A 21304-nucleotide genomic window follows, 5' to 3' on the forward strand; every position below is an offset into this window, starting at 1 on the left:
ACCCCCCTCCATTATTTATTTATTTTTTTGTTTTTATTTTTTTTACCTATCTGCCCATATGCTGGATCCAGGGAGTGTCCATCCTAAATTTTCACAATTACATGGTCACATGATAAAAGCTATATAGTAATATTATTTTGCACGTAACATTGTTTTGAAGAGCGACTTGTATTGCAGTATATTTTGAAGAACAGCCTATTTCCATTTTCTGAAATCTGCTATTAAACATTGATTTTTTTGGTTTTGCTTTTTACCAAATGTGTTTTTTTTTTTTTTTTTTTTTTTTTTGACCTTTTCCTTCTTGTAGGAACTCCGTATAAGCAATTGACTGTTGGAGTCCCCAAGGAGATTTTCCAAAATGAGAAGCGAGTGGCATTGTCTCCGGCTGGAGTTCAGTCCTTGGTCAAGCAGGGTTTTAATGTTATCGTGGAGTCAGGTGCTGGTGAAGCTTCCAAGTTCTCAGATGATCACTATAGAGCAGCAGGTGCTCAAATCCAAGGGACGAAGGAAGTGCTGGCTTCTGATTTGGTGGTCAAGGTAATTATTCCTTTTCCTCTCCCATTTACAGCATGCTTGACTTTTCAAAATCTTTTCACTGAAAATTAAATTACTTTCTTGTGGTGCTATAGCCTTTTCAGAGCCTTTTTCTCAATGAAACAGTTGCAGGTTGTGAATGTATTTCATATTCCAGTATGACTTTTATCAGGCAATGTGATCTATGTTTAGTTATGAGAACAGGAAAAATGATCTTCAGACATTTTTTGCATTTGCTATGTGGAAATTCTCTTTTAAATGGCTAGGAAAATTTGCACTATGGGGCATCCTATATATTTAAAATGTCTACAGGTGAATAAATTACTGCTAGGATGGAAAGAAGGTAGGGAACTCAGACTAGGACTGAATGTACAGTGATCTTCTGATAACTAGAAGGGTCAATGATTTACACTGACACAAGTGCTATTTCTAGAGAGGGCATGACTATTCTGGAAAAGGAGCATTGGGTTGAGTGGCAAATAGCCTCACCTATTTTTTTTTTTTTTTGAAATAAATTCAAAGTAATATGAACAGTTGCAAAAACAATACTAGCCCCATACACAGAATTCCATCATACCCTGACCCCCCCTCCCCCGGTAGCTCAATCTACCAACTTTAACTTGCTGTCACATTGCTATTTCTTTCCCTCCCTCCCTCCCTATCATCCATCATCTGTTGCTCTGTCTGAACGTATGAGCGTTAGCTGCACACATCCTTGAGCATTCACTATAATTCACGTATACACTTCCCATGAACAAGAACATTCTTTCATGCAATCCCATTAAGCGCAGCTAAGAGGTACAATAGATTCAACAATGATAAAAAGCTTGCATTCTATATTTCCTTTTCCTTATGTCTCAACTGTGTCCCTTTGAGCCACCTGTCCTCTATCCTGTACCATCCAAGTTCATCCTTAGTATTCAGTTGTCATCTAGTTAGACTGACTTTTTTTTTTTCCAGTTGTGGAAACATATATACAGCCTAAATCTTCCCATTCCACTCCCTCCCTAGCCTTTCATTAGTGGGATTAATCATGTTTAGAATGTTGTAATGCTCTTTCCCACCATCCATTACTAGACATTTCTCTTCACCTCAAACAGCAACCCTACACTCATTTCTTAACTCCCCATTGCCCCTTCCCCCATTTCTCTTAACCCAAACTCTACTTTTCATCTCTATGGTTATATTCTCTGATAATTTCTTTGTGTTTACTGTGGGGCTGAAAATTAACCTCTTAAATCCCTATCAATCTTGTTTTTCTTTGATGCCACCTTCACTTCAATAGGACACATAAACTATGTTCCTATACTCCTTCATTCCCCCACCCTTATATAGTTGTCTAAAATTACGTATTTTACATTGAGTTCAAAACCACTGATTTGTCCTTAGAGTTTGTGTATTTTATATCATGTAGGAAGTAACTAGTGGAATTACAGTTCAAAAATTATTGACTTCTATTTGTATTCCATTGTGGTTGGAGAATGTGCATTGAGTATATTCAATGTTTTTTTTTTTAATTTCTTGAGGCTTGTTTTATGTCCCAGCTTATGGTCCCTTCTCGAAAAAGATCTGTGATCATTAGAGAAAAGTGAGTGTCATGGTGATTTGGGATGAAAGGTACTATATATATCTGTTAAAATTCTCTATATCTCTTTCTCCTTTCCCTGTCTCTCCTCCAGCAGGGCTCCCCTCAGAATCTGAAGTAGGGCAGGTCTTTCATCGGCAAAGTCTCTCAGCATTTGTTTGTCTGTGAAAAATTTAAGCTGTCCCTCAAATTTGAAGGAGAGTTTTGCTGGATAAAGTATTCTTGGTTGGGAATTTTTCTCTCTCAGAGTTTTAAATATGTCATGCCACTGCCTTCTCGCCTCCATGGTTGCTGCTGAGTAGTCACTACTTAATCTTATGCTGTTTCCTTTGTATGTGGTGAATTGCTTTTCTCTTGCTGCTTTCAGAACTTGCTCCTTTTCAGTATTTGACAATCTGATCAGAATATGTCTTGGAGTGTGTTTATTTGAATTTATTCTATTTGGAGTTCGCTGGGCATTTATGCTTTTTGTATTTATATTGTGTAGAAGTTTGGGGAAGTTTTCCCCAACAATTTCTTTGAATACTCTTTCTAGACCTTTACCCTTCTCTTCTCCTTCTGGAACACCAATGAGTCTTAAGTTTGGACGTTTTATTTTATCTGTCGTATCCCTGAGATCCATTTTGATTTTTTTGATTTTTTTTCTCCATTCTTTCTTTTGTTCTCTTTCATTTTCTGTTCTGTGGACTTCTAGGACACAGATGTTCGGCTTCCTCTAGTCTTTTTTTTTTTTTTTTTTTTCTTTAATTCGGTTTTATTGAAATATATTCACAAACCATACAGTCATCCATGGTATACAATCAACTGTTCACAGTATGATCATATAGTTATGCGTTCATCACCACAATCTATTTCTGAACATTTTCCTTACATCAGAAAGAATTAGAATAAGAATAAAAAATAAAAGTGAAAAGAGAATACCCAAACCATCCCCCCATCCCACGCTATTTGTCATTTAGTTTTTACTCCCATTTTTCTACTGATTTTTTTTCAATTTTTTAACTTTGTTTATCAAAAAATTAAAAACAAGCAAACAACAACCAAAAAAACCCCACAACATTTCAAACAAAGCAATGGATTAAGGAAAACAAATAACCTAAAATAACTACTTTACTTCCAATATGTTCCTACCATACCCCAAGAAAATTAATAAACCATGTCCAAACAGAGGAGTAAGAAAAACAAATAATCTAAAATAACTACATTGCTTCCAACATGTTCCTACCATACCCCAAGAAAATTAACTACCCCTAAGAAAACAAAGGAATAAGAGAAAAAAAAAAAACCTAAAATAACTCTATTGCTTCCAACATGATCTTACTATATCCAAAAAAGTTTACAAACCATAATCATTCCTGAGCATTCTCATAACATTGAGATTACCCTCCATAGTTTATCTGTTCTTATTAGATTATCATTCCCCCTCCACTAATTGGTATCTCTAGGTCCCCTACATTCTACAATATAAAACATTGTACATTTTTCACAGAATTCACATTAGTGGTAACATACAATATCTCTCTTTTTGTGCCTGGCTTATTTTGCTCAGCATTATGTCTTTTTTTTTTTTTTTTTTTAATCTTCATTTTATTGAGATATATTCATATACCACGCAGTCATACAAATCAAATCGTACTTTCGATTGTTCACAGTACCATTACATAGTTGTACATTCATCACCCAAATCAATCCCTGACACCTTCATTAGCACACACACAAAAATAACAAGAATAATAATTAGAGTGAAAAAGAGCAATTGAAGTAAAAAAGAACACTGGGTACCTTTGTCTGTTTGTTTCCTTCCCCTATTTTTCTACTCATCCATCCATAAACTAGACAAAGTGGAGTGTGGTCCTTATGGCTTTCCCAATCCCATTGTCACCCCTCATAAGCTACATTTTTATACAACTGTCTTCGAGATTCATGGGTTCTGGGTTGTAGTTTGATAGTTTCAGGTATCCACCACCAGCTACCCCAATTCTTTAGAACCTAAAAAGGGTTGTCTAAAGTGTGCGTAAGAGTGCCCACCAGAGTGACCTCTCGGCTGCTTTTGGAATCTCTCTGCCACTGAAGCTTATTTCATTTTCTTTCACATCCCCCTTTTGGTCAAGAAGATGTTCTCCGTCCCACGATGCCAGGTCTACTTTCCTCCCCGGGAGTCGTATTCCATGTTGCCAGGGAGATTCACTCCCCTGGGTGTCTGATCCCACGTAGAGGGGAGGGCAGTGATTTCACCTTTCAAGTTGGCTTAGCTAGAGAGACAGGGCCACATCTGAGCAACAAAGAGGAATTCGGGAGGAGGCTCTTAGGCACAACCATAGGGAGGCCTAGCCTCTCCTTTGCAGCAACCGTCTTCCCAAGGGTAAAACCTGTGGTAGAGGGCTCAACCCATCAAACCACCAGTCCCCTATGTCTGTGGTCATGTTAGCAACCATGGAGGTGGGGTAGGCGAATACCCCTGCATTCTCCACAGGCTCCTCAAGGGGGCACTGCATCTTTTTTTTTTCCATGTTTTTCTTTCTTTTTTTTTTTTTTTTTAACTTTCCCTTCTTTTTTTAAATCAACTGTATGAAAAAAAAGTTAAAAAGAAAACAAACATACAATAAAAGAACATTTCAAAGAGACCATAACAAGGGAGTAAGAAAAAGACAACTAACCTAAGATAACTGCTTAACTTCCAACATGTTCCTACTTTACCCCAAGGAAGTTACCTAATATAGCAACATTTCTGTGAACTTGCTCCTACTCTATCCATCAGAAATTAACAGACCATAGTCATTCCTGGGCATCCTCAGAACGTTAAATAGCTTATCTGTTCTTCTTGGATTGTTGTTCCCCCTTCCTTAATTGCTCCCTATTGCTAGTTCCCCTACATTCTACATTATAAGCCATTTGTTTTACATTTTTCAAAGTTCACATTAGTGGTAGCATATAATATTTCTCTTTTTGTGCCTGGCTTATTTCGCTCAGCATTATGTCTTCAAGGTTCATCCATGTTGTCATATGTTGCACGAGATCGTTCCTTCTTACTGCTGTGTAGTATTCCATCGTGTGTATATACCACATTTTATTTATCCACTCATCTGTTGAAGGACATTTGGGTTGTTTCCATCTCTTGGCAATTGTGAATAATGCTGCTATGAACATTGGCGTGCAGATATCTGTTCGTGTCACTGCTTTCCGACCTTCCGGGTATATACCGAGAAGTGCAATCGCTGGATCGTATGGTAACTCTATATCTAGTTTTCTAAGGAACTGCCAGACTGAATTCCAGAGTGGCTGAACCATTATACAGTCCCACCAACAGTGAATAAGAGTTCCAATTTCTCCACATCCCCTCCAGCATTTGTAGTTTCCTGTTTGTTTAATGGCAGCCATTCTAACCGGTGTTAGATGGTATCTCATTGTGGTCTTAATTTGCATCTCTCTAATAGCTAGTGAAGCTGAACATTTTTTCATGTGTTTCTTGGCCATTTGTATTTCCTCTTCAGAGAACTGTCTTTTCATATCTTTTGCCCATTTTATAATTGGGCCGACTGTACTATTGTCATTGAGTTGTAGGATTTCTTTATATATGCAAGATATCAGTCTTTTGTCAGATACATGGTTTCCAAAAATTTTTTCCCATTGAGTTGGCTGCCTCTTTACCTTTTTGAGAAATTCCTTTGAGGTGCAGAAACTTCTAAGCTTGAGGAGTTCCCATTTATCTATTTTCTCTTTTGTTGCTTGTGCTTTGGGTGTAAAGTCTAGGAAGTGGCCGCCTAATACAAGGTCTTGAAGATGTTTTCCTACATTATCTTCTAAGAGTTTTATGGTACTTTCTTTTATATTGAGATCTTTGGTCCATTTTGAGTTAATTTTTGTGTAGGGGGTGAGGTAGGGGTCCTCTTTCATTCTTTTGGATATGGATATCCAACTCTCCCAGCCCCATTTGTTGAAAAGACCATTATGACTCAGTTCAGTGACTTTGGGGGCCTTATCAAAGATCAGTCGGCCATAGATCTGAGGGTCTATCTCCGAATTCTCAATTCGATTCCATTGATCTATATGTCTATCTTTGTGCCAGTACCATGCTGTTTTGGCAACTGTGGCTTTATAATAAGCTTCAAGGTCAGGGAGTGTAAGTCCTCCCACTTCGTTTTTCTTTTTTAGAGTGTCTTTAGCAATTCGAGGCATCTTCCCTTTCCAAATAAATTTGATAACTAGCTTTTCCAAGTCTGCAAAGTAGGTGTTGGAATTTTGATTGGGATTGCATTGAATCTGTAGATGAGTTTGGGTAGAATTGACATCTTAATGACATTTAGCCTTCCTATCCATGAACATGGAATATTTTTCCATCTTTTAAGGTCCCCTTCTATTTCTTTTAGTAGAGTTATGTAGTTTTCTTTGTATAGGTCTTTTACATCTTTGGTTAAGTTTATTCCTAGGTACTTGATTTTTTTAGTTGCTATTGAAAATGGTATCTTTTTCTTGAGTGTCTCTTCAGTTTGTTCATTTCTAGCATATAGAAACATTACTGACTTATGTGCATTAACCTTGTATCCCGCTACTTTGCTAAATTTGTTTATTAGCTCTAGTAGCTGTATCGTCGATTTCTCAGGGTTTTCTAGATATAAGATCATATCATCTGCAAACAATGACAGTTTTACTTCTTCTTTTCCAATTTGGATGCCTTTTATTTCTTTGTCTTGCCGGATTGCCCTGGCTGGCACTTCCAGCACAATGTTGAATAACAGTGGTGACAGCGGGCATCCTTGTCTTGTTCCTGATCTTAAAGGGAAGGCTTTCAGTCTCTCACCATTGAGTACTATGCTGGCTGTGGGTTTTTCATATATGCTCTTTATGATGTTGAGGAAGTTTCCTTCAATTCCTACCTTTTGAAGTGTTTTTATCAAAAAGGGATGTTGGATTTTGTCAAATGCTTTTTCAGCATCTATTGAGATGATCAATTGATTTTTCCCTTTTGACTTGTTAATGTGTTGTAATACATTGATTGATTTTCTTATGTTGAACCATCCTTGCATGCCTGGAATAAACCCCACTTGGTCATGGTGTATGATTTTTTTAATGTGTCTTTGGATTCGATTTGCAAGTATTTTGTTGAGGATTTTTGCATCTATATTCATTAGGGAGATTGGCTGGTAGTTTTCCTTTTTTGTAGCATCTTTGCCTGGTTTTGGTATTAGATTGATGTTAGCTTCATAAAATGAGTTAGGTAGTGTTCCATTTTCTTCAATGTTTTGAAAGAGTTTGAGTAAGATTGGTGTCAGTTCTTTCTGGAAAGTTTGGTAGAATTCCCCTGTGAAGCCATCTGGCCCTGGGCATTTATTTGTGGGAAGATTTTTGATGAGTGATTGGATGTCTTTGCTTGTGATGGGTTGGTTGAGGTCTTCTGTTTCTTCTCTGGTCAGTCTAGGTTGATCATATGTTTCCAGGAAATTGTCCATTTCCTCTACATTATCCAGTTTGTTGCCATACAGTTGTTCATAGTATCCTCTTACAATTTTTTTAATTTCTTCAGGATCTGCAGTTATGTCACCTTTTTCATTCATTATTTTGTTTATATGGGTCTTCTCTCTTTTTGATTTTGTCAGTCTAGCTAGGGGCGTGTCTATCTTGTTGATCTTCTCAAAGAACCAACTTTTGGTGATATTTATCCTCTCTATTGTTTTTTTATTCTCTATGTCATTTATTTCTGCTTTAATCCTTGTTATTTCTTTTCTTGTACTTGGTTTAGGATTGGTTTGCTGTTCATTTTCTAGCTTTTTCAGTTGATCCATTAGTAATTTGATTTTGGCTCTTTCTTCCTTTTTAATATATGCGTTTAGTGCTATAAATTTCCCCCTTAGCACTGCTTTTGCTGCATCCCATCGGTTTTGGTATGTTGTGTTCTCATTTTCATTCGTCTCTATATATTTAGCAATTTCTCTTGCTATTTCTTCTTTAACCCACTGATTGTTTAGGAGTGTGTTGTTTAACCTCCAGGTATTTGTGAATTTTCTAAGTCTCTGATGGTTATTGACTTCTAATTGTATTCCATTGTGGTCAGAGAATGTGCTTTGAATAATTTCACTCTTTTTAAATTTATTGAGGCTTGTTTTATGTCCCAGCATATGATCTATTCTAGAGGAAGTTCCATGAGCACTAGAAAAGTATGTGTATCCTGGTGATTTGGGATGTAATGTCCTGTATATGTCTGTTAAATCTAATTCATTTATCAGATTGTTTAGGTTTTCAATTTCCTTATTGGTCTTCTGTCTGGTTGATCTATCTATAGGAGAGAGTGATGTGTTGAAGTCTCCCACAATTATTGTGGAAACATCAATTGCTTCCTTTAGTTTTGCCAGTGTTTCTCTCATGTATTTTGTGGCACCTTGGTTGGGTGCATAGACATTTTCGATTGTTATTTCTTCTTGCTGAATTGCCCCTTTTATTAGTACGTAGTGGCCTTCTTTGTCTCTCAAAACATCCCTGCATTTGAAGTCTATTTTATCTGAGATTAATATTGCTACACCTGCTTTCTTTTGGCTGTAGCTTGCATGAAATATTTTTTTCCATCCTTTCACTTTCAGTTTCTTTGTGTCCCTGTGTCTAAGATGAGTCTCTTGTATGCAACATATTGATGGTTCATTTTTTTTGATCCATTCTGCGAATCTATATCTTTTAATTGGGGAGTTTAATCCATTTACATTCAACGTTATAACCGTGAAGGCATTTCTTGAATCAGCCATCTTATCCTTTGGTTTATGTTTGCCATATTTTTCCCTCTCTCTATTAATATCCTTTATTGTACCCATACCGAATCTCTTTAGTACTGAACCTTTCTCCAAGTCTCTCTGTCCTGTCTTTGTTTCTCTGTCTGTAGGGCTCCCTTTAGTATCTCCAGTAGGGCAGGTCTCTTGTTAGCAAATTCTCTCAGCATTTCTTTGTCTGTGAAAAATTTAAGCTCTCCCTCAAATTTGAAGGAGAGCTTTGCTGGATAAAGTATTCTTGGCTGGAAATTTTTCTCACTCAGAATTTTAAATATATCGTGCCACTGCCTTCTTGCCTCCATGCTGGCTGCTGAGTAGTCACTACTTAGTCTTATGCTGTTTCCTTTGTATGTGGTGAATTGCTTTTCTCTTGCTGCTTTCAGAACTTGCTCCTTCTCTTCTGTGTTTGACAGTGTGATCAGAATATGTCTCGGAGTGGGTTTATTTGGATTTATTCTATTTGGAGTTCGCTGAGCATTTATGATTTGTGTATTTATGTTGTTTAGAAGATTTGGGAAGTTTTCCCCAACAATTTCTTTGAATACTCTTCCTAGACCTTTACCCTTTTCTTCCCCTTCTGGGACACCAATGAGTCTTATATTTGGACGTTTCATATTATCTATCATATCCCTGAGGTCCATTTCGAGTTTTTCAATTTTTTTCCCCATTCTTTCTTTTATGCTTTCATTTTCCATTTTGTCATCTTCGAGGTCACTGATTCGTTGTTCAACTTCCTCTAGTCTTGTACTATGAGTGTCCAGAATCTTTTTAATTTGGTCAACAGTTTCTTTAATTTCCATAAGATCATCCATTTTTTTATTTAGTCTTGCAATGTCTTCTTTATGCTCTTCTAGGGTCTTCTTGATTTCCTTTGTCTCCCGTACTATGGTCTCATTGTTCATCTTTAGTTCTTTGAGTAGCTGCTCTAGGTGCTGTGTCTCTTCTGGTCTTTTGATTTGGGTGCTTGGGCTTGGGTTATCCATATCGTCTGGTTTTTCATATGGTTTATAATTTTCTGTTGTTTTTGGCCTTGTGGCATTTGCTGAACTTTATAGGGTTCTTTTAGGATTTGTAGACCAATTGAAGTCCTTATCTCTAATTTATCAGATCTACAGCTTCGTGGAGTACACTTTCTCTAACTAACCAGCAGGTGGCGTCCACGAGCCACCTGTTCTCCACAAGCCAGTTCTCCCTTGCTTAGCCTTTTTGGTGAGTGGGGGAGTGAGTCTTGTGGGTCCAATTGGTGTACCAAGCTTACGTGTGTAGTTGGTGTTGCCTGCCCTGTATATGGGGCGTGTTTCTGGGCAGTCAGGGAGGGGGGGGTGGCTCTAACAATCAAATCTCCCTGGTGATCCTAGAGTTTTAAAGCTGCTGCAATAGTCTAATCCTTCAGTTCAGTCCTGCCACAGTTTGTCTCTGCCACTGACCCACAAGTCCTTGGTATTGGCATATGGCTCCTGAGACTTGCAAGTGGGCCCCTCTTCCAGGCCGTGCACCCCGGGTCCTCTGTTGATGGATGACTGTGCTATGTCACAGGTGAGTGCCGTCCCCCCAGGGCAGTTCTGGGCTGCTGGGCTGTGTAGGTAGGCTCCCAGTCTGCTGAAATGATGGCTGAATGGAGCTTTGTTAATTCACACTGCTCTACCTTCCCAACTCTGGGACAATCAGCTGAGGTTGCAGGGAAGGCTAATGTCCACGCCCAGTTTTGTGGTGTGTGCCTGTTATTTGAAGCACTTCCGTCACACTGGGTTGTCTGGGGCAGTTCTGGGCTATGGGGCTGGCGATGGGCAGGAGTGTTTCCTGTCCACCAGGATGATGGCTGTGAGCGGACACCCCCCTTTTCTTGGGAAGTTGTGGTGTTTAGTGAATTTTCTCAGCCACTGGATTATTGTGTTTTGTCTCAGAGCTCTCCTAGTTCTGCTCTTGACTTGACGTGCCCAAATTGCAAGTCTTTGAAGCTTTCTGTATTGGGCTTCTTAGAGTAATTGTTTTAGAAAAAGAAAAAAGGATTAAAAAAAAAAAAAAAATGGGTCCTCCTCAGAGATCTAATGGGTTATTGAAATGCTAAGAGACAAAGCAACCACGGCCATTAAGGAAAGGTCCACAGGGCAGAGAGATCAGCTTTTCTTCGGGATTTGCATATGCGCCTCAGGGCCCTTCCCCTTTCTATGTTTACCAGAACTCCAAAAATCCTCCGCTTTATTTTGGAGTTTTTCGTGTTGTTTTTTTTCTATGCCTGTCTCCTCTCTGCTGGGCTGGCTGCTCTCAGAGTCTCTGGTGTCTGGTCTCAGTCTGTCTATGGTTGGAGTTTGGATCAGTAGAATGAGTTTCCGATAAGGGCTGCCACTGCAGTTCTCCCTTCTCCTTCCCGGGGCTGACAGCCCCTCCTCCCACGGGACTGAGCCTGGCAGGGAGGGGCGCGGGTCCCCTGGCCCCAAAAACTTACAGATTTCGCTGATCTCAGCAGTTCCACGTTTTCATGAGTGTTGTATGAAGTATGCCCAAAGTCAGACTGCTCTGTGGTGTCCAGTCCACGCAGTTCCTGGCTTTCTACCTCCTTTCCTGGAGGAGTAACTAAACCATACAGCTCACCAGTCTGCCATCTTGCCCTGCCTCTCAATCTTCCTCTAGTCTTGTATTGTGAATATCCAGAGTCTTTTTAATTTGGCCAATAGTTTCTTTTATTTCCATAAGATCTTCTATTTTTTATTTACTCTTGCTATGTCTTCTTTATGCTCTTCTAGGGTCTTCTTTATGTAGCTTATATCCTGGGCCATGGTCTTCTTGATGTCTTTTTAAATCCTTTGCCATGTTTTCGTTCCTCGATTGTAGATCTTTGATTAACTTTGCGAGGTATACTGTATCTTCCGATATTTTGGTTTGTGTGTTTGGAGTTGGATTCTCCATATCTTCTGGTTATATCATATGCATTAAGATTTCTGTTGTTTTTGGCCTCTTGGCATTTGTTTTGCTTGATAGGGTTCTTTCAAGTTGTAAAGGAAAAGGGATATCGATCTAATTTTTCAGGAACACAGTTTGGTGACGTACACTTTCTCTAACTAACCAGCAGATGGCGTCTGTGAGTCACCTATATCCCTTGAGTCAGTTCTCAACCTTTTTTCCGCTTTGTGTGGGGAAATGATTCTTGTGGGTTCAGTTGGAGAACTCAGTTTGGGTGTGTTGCTGGAGCTGTCCGCCCTGAATGTGGGGCGTGTGTACGGGTAGACAGGGAGGAAGGGCAGTTCTAATGTTCAAATCCCCTAGGATCCCAGAGATTAACGACTGCCGCAAAAGTCTAAGCCTTCATTTCAGTTCAGCCCCAGCCTCTCTCTCACTGATCCATAAACCATCAGACTTGGCATAGCGTCCTGGGTTCTCCAAGCGGATTCCCCCTCCCAGCTGCGCTCCTCCAGTAGCTCAGCCAAGGGAAGGCTGTGGTACATCATCAGTGCGTGCCGTCCCACAAGGGAAGCCCCGGGCCGCCGGGCCGTGCGGTGGCGCACTCCCAGCCCGAAGCAAAAATGGCCGAGCGGGGCGTCTCAGCTCCCTCCTCCTCACACCGTTCCTTCTTCCCAGCTCCGGAACAACTGGCGGGGCTTTGGGCTGTGGGCACGGCCCCGGGCAGGAGTTTATCCAGCCCTCCGGGGGCTAGCTGCTAGCCGCAGGGTTTCTTTCTGCTTCCGGCTCTCCCCTCCGTTCCCCCAAACCCAAAGGAATCTGCTGCGGGCTGTCTTCCCAGCCAGACAGCAAGAGGCCAGCCCAGCCCCCTCTTGCTGTGTTTTACTGCGTGGTTCCCACAGTTGCTACTGGAGCAGCTCCTTTTTTTTTTTTTTTTAAACAGCCAGCTGGTCTCCATACGCTGAACCCTGGCTTCCCCAGCCTGCCGCGCGGCTGTGGGTCTTCCAGCCAGCTTACTCACTCGTTTCAGAATGCCGACTCCCAACCAAGTATATGGCCCTTCTGGAGCTAGGAGCCGTCATCCAGTTGGTGCATCGCTGTAACCGGTATTCTAGGTCACTTTCACGGAGGCGTTTTTTTCGCCCTGTCTCAGCTAGCCGCCGTCTTCTCTCCCCCCCCCTCACCTATTTTAATAAAAGACTTTAAGGTGATATACAATAGAAATCTATATGATGATGAACTTTAAAGTCTGAAGTAAAGAATCATATAGAAGGAAGAGTGAACTGTATCAATAATCTAGCAGAAGATTGTTACTAAAGTTGAGCATTATATTAAATTCTGAGCCTTCTGCAACCAAGGCAAAAAGGGAAGTATGGATTCTATTTGTGCGATCATCAGATTAAAATAAGCTTTTCAGTTTTTCAGGAAAGATAAACCTTTTCCAGCATTCATGTTTTAAGAGGGATCAGTCGCATAGTTTTTTACATTATGTTCACTGAATGACTTAACAGGTCATTAATAGTGATTTTTGTAAAAGATGTAAAAATATTTTTTCTACAGTGTTGAAAAATTAGTAAAATTTATGGTATAGAGATAAATTGCAATTCAGCTAATTCTTTTAAGGTTTTTATGTTTACAGATAACTTGGTGATATAAAATAGAAGAATAAATAAAATCCATTCCAAAGTAGGTTCTAAAGATCAAAACCTTTTGGGACAGTCTACAAAAACAGATTGGTAGAGGGCAAACAATTTTTGGAAATGCTCTGTATTCCTTTTAGAGATTTACACATGTTAAAGATGCTAAGAAATCTGATAATATAAACTTGTTTATACTAGCATGGTAAACTACTTGATTTTGGAGTCTCTCTTTGAGTCATGCCAGTTAATATCTGAAGGATCTAGTGATCCACAGAACTAGGGAAACATTCTCTTAGCTTGGCTCACTCATTCAGATGCCAGTAGTCTCAGCTAAGCATTTGACAGGGGCCAGTAGGTCAATTCAAAGTTGTTCTCTAATTTTTACCAAATCTGTGTTACGGATTTTCATTGAGGAAAAATAGAACATGTGAAAGAGTCTTCAAGTCCAGAACCTAAAACCACATGTATCACTCAATCAACAACTGAATTGCGAATAACAGACAAAGGTGTTTCATAGGTAAAAGGTGAAACGCTTCATATGAAAATATTGACACAGTGTTTGTGTGTCTATTTCCTTTAAAAATGTAAATGCCAGATGCTGTGTTTTCTGGGATTACTTGCCTGAAAGCACTCCTCCAGACTAGGAGCTAAAGAAGTGTTATACTTTAATTGAGGATTGATTTTAAACTTGGATATAAAACGTATTTTAAAACACAGATTTTAAATTTGGCTTTAAAAAGTGGAAATTTGGAACTTTCAAGCATTTGGAGTGTATTCATTGGCTTATTTCATACCTGACATACTTGAATATATTGTAGTATTGTAGCCTTCTTTCTGAATCCAATTCAGCAAGGCTACTAGTTTGAACTGTGTTCATCATAAATATTTATCTGGACTTTAAGGTGACATACATTTATACACTACCATGGAGATTTTAGTTTCCAGCATTCTTTTTTTTCATGCAATTTTACTGAGATATATTCACATAACAGATAATCATCTAAAGTGTACAATCAGTGGTTCATGTTATAATCATATAGTTTATAACATTCTTAACTTTCACCACTCCAAAAGTTTATGCCTGTCAAAATTAGGAAGAACTGAATCTTTGAACCCACAGCAAAAATTTCCTGTCCTTTGTTCTGATGTCTCTTAATTTTTAGCAGAGTAATAGGTTTTAGGAAGACAGGTTTATTGTAGAACCTATATATAATTTTTTTCACTGTTCTATAGAGCAAACCTGCTCCATTACTGTGTATTTCCCAGGAGTGTGTGCTCTTTTCCCAAACCAGTCCATCAGTCAGAGTATAGATGGTATAGATCTTTGTGTACCTAACCTTGCTTAAGAATTTAGTCAGAAATTTACTGATGAAAGATTTATTTCTGGAGTATTATTCCAATTGTAGCATGTTACCTGTATTTCCCAATTTACTTAAACATATTTTAATTTATTTATATTTTTAATCTGTGACTTGACTTTTTTCTCAGGTGCGGGCTCCCATGGTTAATCCAACATTAGGTGTTCATGAAGCTGACCTTTTAAAGGCATCGGGAACACTGATTAGTTTTATATACCCAGCCCAAAATCCAGACTTGTTAAATAAACTTTCTAAAAGAAAAACTACAGTTTTGGCAATGGACCAGGTTCCAAGAGTCACAATTGCTCAGGGATATGATGCCCTAAGCTCCATGGCCAACATTGCTGGGTAGGTTGATTCTTTTCCATTTCAGTTTGAATGAAAGTTCAGTGGTGTGTTACAGAAACATTCTTGCTATAGCTCTTCTCTTTTGCAGTGATTTTACTTGATGATTGTTGGAGATTTTAGCCAGTCTCCTCTTGGCTTTGGTTGAATTGAGGTGAGAGGTATCCAGAAACATGCTTACTCTACATCCCATAAACTTTGGTCCTAGAGTTCGCTGAACTTTGAACCTATGGGAAACAATTCAAAGAATCACTGCCTTGTGTCCTGATCTGTTCTATGTGAAATGGAATATCAATTATACATCCCCTCACTGTGTGTGGTAAATCATTATCTGTCTTACTCAAATACACAGCCATAATACAGTGAAGGCATGCTGTTTCCAATTCCTTAATATTCATTCTGAGCTTTCCCCCCCTCATAAAAAATGAGTACACTTTATCACTTTTTTTCACTATCTAAGCTTTCTGGTATATTTCCTGTGTAATTAATTTTGTTTTTGTTATTTTCTTCAGAATAACAACTGAATCTTTAAAAACATTGACTCCAAAATTAATTTCTTATAATGGCCTTTGAATCTTTATTGTATTTGCTGTTTTGAAATTTTCTGTCATTGGTATCAGAAGTAAGTTAACAAGTAATGTAATCTCTAAGATACTGTTTTCCTTCTGCAGTATAATTTGATTTAAAGTAACAGTGGTGACTATTGTATGTTTTTGCATTAATTGTTATGTTAAACATTATTTATAAAAATATGATCAGGTAAAGGTTTCGTTGGCTGTAAGTAGATGGGTCTTAATATTAAAATAGTTGCATTATAATGTTAAGGCAGAGTATGTATTATCAAGGACGAATGTGCAAAAGTACCTTTTAGTATAAGTTGGTGTTTAAGTGAAATCAGTATAGTATATCAATAATATCTTCTTAAAGCAAAAATGGTATATTTTACTAGTTTTATTGTATAGTTTGTTTCTGTAGCTAAACACTATTTACCGAGCGCTTACTGTGTGACAGGTTTTATGCTAAGTGCTTTACCTATATTATCTCATTTAGTGTTCACAACTCTAAGAGAAAGATGCTCTTTTTGTCCCTATTGTATACATGAGGAAACCAAGGTTTAAGAAGTTAAGAAAATTTGACCAAGGACATGAAGCCAATCAGTGATAGAACTAGGGCTTGAACTGAGGTCAGTCTGCCTCAAAATCCCATGCTTTTAACCATTAGAAGTAAGGGAAGTGTTTATGTTCTTTGAGGTTGGAATTTTATTGTGTACAAACATTTAGGTAATCTAATTTTTTAAACTTTAAAATTATTTTCCCATTATATATGAACTATGTATTTATCAAAGAAAATTTGGACAACATAGTAAAGTAAAACAAAAAGTTTGAAATATCTGTAGTTCCAGTATCCAAAGAAAACCATTGTTAGCATTTTCCTGTCTTTCTTTCATTTCTATTTGCTATCTCAACTGATCTTCTGCAATATTTGTTATGAAGAGGCCGGATGGTGTCATGGGTTAGCATGCCCCTCTGTAGGCAGGCTACCTGATTAGGCTTCTGGTTCTGCCATTGATTAGCTGGGTGACCTTAGGCAAATGTCTTCATCTCTCTGTGTCTCTGTTTCCTCATCTATAAGACAAAAATAATAATTGTATCTACCCATAGGGTTGTTGTGAAGATTAAAGGAGTGAAATACATATATAGCACTTAGAACTGTTCTTGGCATATATAAAAGCACTTTAAATGTTAGCTGTTGTTTTTATTCTTTGATAATTTAAAACTTAAGTGATAACTTATGATGATATATGCATCCAGTAACTTTAATTTTATGGAATTATTTATCCCTTTATTTTTTCTAAAGTTATAAGGCTGTTGTACTAGCAGCAAATCATTTTGGACGGTTTTTCACTGGTCAGATCACAGCTGCTGGAAAAGTACCTCCAGCTAAGGTAGGTAAAATGTTTAATGTTTCTTTATAATATTAAGTAATTAAAGGCAAGTATATGCAGAGGCTTGACATACAGTTATTTAAAATTTTTTGTGTTAACTTCACACTGATGATTTTTGTGGCTTATACAAGTATGTTTGGAGCCTGAAAGCTGAACATTTAAGATTGTTTGAAAAAAATGAATTTTGACATTTCTGAAAGTTACGGTTTTTTCCTGTTTTTGCCTAACTAACTTGAATTCTTAAAAACTCTGATTTTGGTTAATTTGTCCTGTGTAGCTTGTTTATTACTCTTATTTTTTTAAGGCTTCAAGATACCGTTCAGCGAATTCTGGGTTTCCTAGTCATTGCAACATTTTGGTTTATAGAAAAGACTTTCTTGGTTTCCACACTTTTTGCAAAATTTTGGATCAAGAGAACAAAAAATGAGAGATGGTGTAATCGGCATCTGGCAGAGAGAAAGGGTGCCATTTCTTTAATCTAGTTTGAGAACAGAGAGGAGCAGTTAGTTAATGGTCAGAGGTGGGGATGGTTAGGTGAAAGAACAGGAGTATTCTGTTGTGACATCTCAAAACTAAATGCAATAAATAAGTATATAAACAGTTAAGCTGGGTACAGGAAACAAGACTGTAAATGTTGTCATCTACCTGCCTACTGCCCTCTGTGTCTCTAGGGTACAAGTTTCCCCGGTGCTTCCTACTCTTAGTTACTTGGTAAAATAAATCCAGAGTTGATGCACAAAATTAATCTTATGAAAAAAATAGAAGGTAATCTTGGTTTTAAGAAATATGTTTGTATATTGCTTTGAAAAACAGGCCAGGTGAAGAAAAATGACAAAAGGTATAAATGGGGAGAGAAGGGAAGGAAAGAAGAAAGAGGGAGGAGAAGGAAATCAAGAATATGTTTATAAGGAATTAAAAAGCATAACATTGCTTTCTGGGCCATTTTTGGATTTCTTTTGCATTGAGAGCACATGGGTTTTGGCATGGTTACTCTAAAATGTAATACTATAAGGGATTTAAGGTTTTAAAAGTAGTGTTCAATCAGTAAAATCAGATCTACAACTGATATATTGTAATATGTTGTTATAGGGTTACTGTTGGACTGGGCAAAACATAATGGATAGTCAAAATATAATGGATAGATCTGGGACTATTCAGCAATTTTTATTTTTAAAATGTTTTCTGTTTATCACCTTGAAGTGTGATGAAGGTTTCTTGGAGTGTGGCTAGTTTGATGAAGAATAGAATTAAAATTCAGAAAAATTAGAGTATCTAGGAGAAGTAGTATAAATGAAGATTGTAAAGTTCCCTGTTTAGGTAGAGGCCAGCTATGTGAAATGATTACATTTTGACTTTCTCAGTATCCCAAGAAAATGTCTGGCACTCACAGTGACCAGAAGTTTGTACTACTCTCAAACTGGCTGAGTGCTTTGATGCACAAATACATTACTCAGCTTTGGTTAGAATCTTTCTGGAAGTATGTGGAAGTTGAAAGCTGCAAATATAAAGGATTGAAAAGATAAGAGGCTTAGAAGGAGAATCAATCAACCTTTAAAAGGTGGAAAAGTGACCTTCTTTACTGAAAGAGTTTAAATGGCAGCTTAGGGGACTTTGGTTAGATGTCAAAAACACTTATCTAATGCTGAAGAATTAGACACCAGTTGGGCTTATTAAGGTAGACTGAATAGCTTTTTTTTTTTTATTTTTTTTATTTTTTTTTTTATTTCCTTAACATGAGGAGTTCTTTCTTGTCTAGAATGAACTAAAAGCAATCAGTTGAAGGCTTGTGATATACCAGACTCTGTTCTAGGAGCTGGGAATGGCATGGATAAGACAAACAAGATCCCTGCCCTTGGAACTTAACATTCTAGAAGGGTCAGAGTGAGATAACAAATAATTATTCAAGTAAGTATGCAAGGTAATTTCAGTTATAAAGGAAATTAATAGGATGATAGGACAGTGAGTAATGGGAGAAAGCTACTTTAGTTCGGGTGATGGGCAAATCTCCTCTCACATTTGAATTGAGACCTGAAAGATGGGAAGAAAAAAATCCACCCTTGTCATGAGCAGGGGTTTAAGATTCCAGGCAGAGGAAACAGTATATTTAAATGTCCTGAGGTGGTAAAGAGTTTGGTATGTTCAAGAAAAGTTAAGAGTGTGGTAAGCAAGGTGGAGAGTGATCTGAGATGATATTGGGAAAGAGGTGAATCATGTGGGCCGTTTCTTACAGATCATGTAACAGAGTTTGGATTCTCTTGCAGGGGGAGAAATGTTGTCTTATTTGGGATTTAAAAAATTCATCCTTGCAGTTCAGTGGGAGAATGAATACATAGTTGGGGAAAGAACGAAGGCAAGATCCCTTAGGAATCTGTGGCAGAAATAGTGCCTTGGGAGGGTGGTGGCAACAGAAGTGTAGAGAAACAGGTTGTATTGTGAGACCTTTGGGATTGAAGCCTACAGTACTTGCTGATGTGTTGGAGGTGGAGTCATGTGACAGAGGAAGGACTCAAGACAACTTCTCCATCTTAGCTTGAATATTTGAGGCCACAGTTAGTGCCCTGGACTGAGATGGGGAAACTGGGAGGAGGTGTAGGTTACACAACTGGAAATCAAGAAGATAAAGTTGGTTCCTTTCCCTTACCCTTTCCCTACTGTTTCTTGAGTATATGTCTGTGGTGTGCCATGCAGTGGTCAGTGCCTTAGTAGATTCTGTCATTTAATATAACCACATTCCAGGGAAGGCAATTTGATTCCTTCATTGCAGATGCGAAGCAGCTTGCCCAAGGTCACACAGAAGTAGTTGCTAACAGTAAGGGTTTGAACCCAAGCTCTCTGATTGTTAGTCACCCCATGCTACAGGGAAAGACTGAAGTTCTGTTGTCAGTCTACATTGCTTTAGTATTGTGGGATTCTGTCTTTTAAATTATGAAGTCCTGTGTTATTTGTTGATTCAGGATAACTTGGCCTAATGCTGTGATTTTTAATTTTTCTTTTTTAAGCAATGGTGGAGCTTTGGTCTGTTTTAAAGAGTTTGTGCCTTGGAGCCCAGAGCCTGCTTGCTCCCTCCCATTTCTCTTTGTTCCCTTTCCTGTAACTTTCTCCCCTTTCCCAGACAAACCATCAGCAGCAGCAGAAACTTCATACAATCTCTGAGAAACTGTCTAGGGGTCACTAGAGCACAGTTTAGTCTTAAAGAGGCAGAGGACGTGTAGGCATGATGGGTGGGTGGGAATTTATAAGCTTCTCTGTTTCTGTGGGTGGCATTTTTCTCTACAGAAACAATGAGTTGCCTTCTACTTACTTTTCTCTGGAAGGTCTGTTCCAGAGTATGGGCAACACTGTATTTTGTTTCTCAGAAGACAGGGGAGCCTCTTTTATTCTGAGGAATTATTTAGTTCTCTTGGCCCTGATCCTTCCATGGTAATGGAGATTAGTTACATTGCTTTGAATTGTAGGTACATTTGGTTCAAAATGGTTCAAAATTATTTGATTGGTCACCATCTATTCCTTTCAGAAGAATTTGAGCTGAAAATAGGGGTTGGAATAGATATTTAAGCAGTGTTGTATTTATCTTTAAAACTGATTTTGGTATTTTATGTACACAGGAAAACCTTAGAATTTGAGAGTGAGAAGTGGTTAGAATGCCACCTTGGGAATTTTAGAACTAGCTTTCATACATTGAAAAGAAACTATTTCTCTTTGACAAATGTAACACTGATTTAGTAGCCTTTATACTCAGATACTGATTTTCAGGCTATCTTTTGATGAAGGTTGTTGACCTGTACCAGCAGTTGTTCTTTTGATAATTTTTTCTCCTGTTGGAGAAGTTGTGGGTTTACAGAACAATCATGCATAAAATACAGGATTCCCATATGCCACCCGACTATTAACATCTTGCATTGGTGTGGTACAGTTGATGAAAGCACATTTTTATATCTGTCTCCTTCCCTAGGTTCTGATAGTTGGTGGTGGAGTTGCTGGGCTTGCTTCTGCAGGTGCAGCAAAGTCAATGGGTGCAATTGTTCGAGGATTTGATACAAGGTGAGTGCTTTACTTGTGGTTTCTGTTAAGGTAAAAAACATTCTGCATTTTTTTTGGGGGGGGGGGGCATGTTTTTTAAAAATAAAATTAAAAAAATTTCATGCAAAGATTTAAAAATTGAAGTAGCACATTGAAAACTGCTTTCTGTCTCTAAATTTGCTTATTCTAAATATTTCATATAAGATAAATCACACAATAATTGTTCT

The 21304-nt window shown here is 38.1% G+C and overlaps 1 protein-coding gene across 5 annotated transcripts in view; it reads left to right on the plus strand.

Moving 5' to 3' along the window:
- The window catches only part of NNT (nicotinamide nucleotide transhydrogenase), a 113565-nt gene that overhangs the window by 9351 nt on the left and 82910 nt on the right, over positions 1-21304 (plus strand). For all 5 annotated transcript variants that reach the window (XM_037798855.1, XM_037798857.1, XM_037798854.1 and 2 more), the window contains 4 exons: positions 308-537; positions 14898-15115; positions 16970-17057; positions 21010-21098. In XM_037798855.1, coding sequence (XP_037654783.1) covers positions 308-537; positions 14898-15115; positions 16970-17057; positions 21010-21098 — 625 coding nt within the window. The remainder of the gene's footprint in view (positions 1-307; positions 538-14897; positions 15116-16969; positions 17058-21009; positions 21099-21304) is intronic.

This window comes from Choloepus didactylus, chromosome 11 (genome assembly GCF_015220235.1).
Source record: "Choloepus didactylus isolate mChoDid1 chromosome 11, mChoDid1.pri, whole genome shotgun sequence".
NCBI lineage: Eukaryota > Metazoa > Chordata > Mammalia > Pilosa > Megalonychidae > Choloepus > Choloepus didactylus.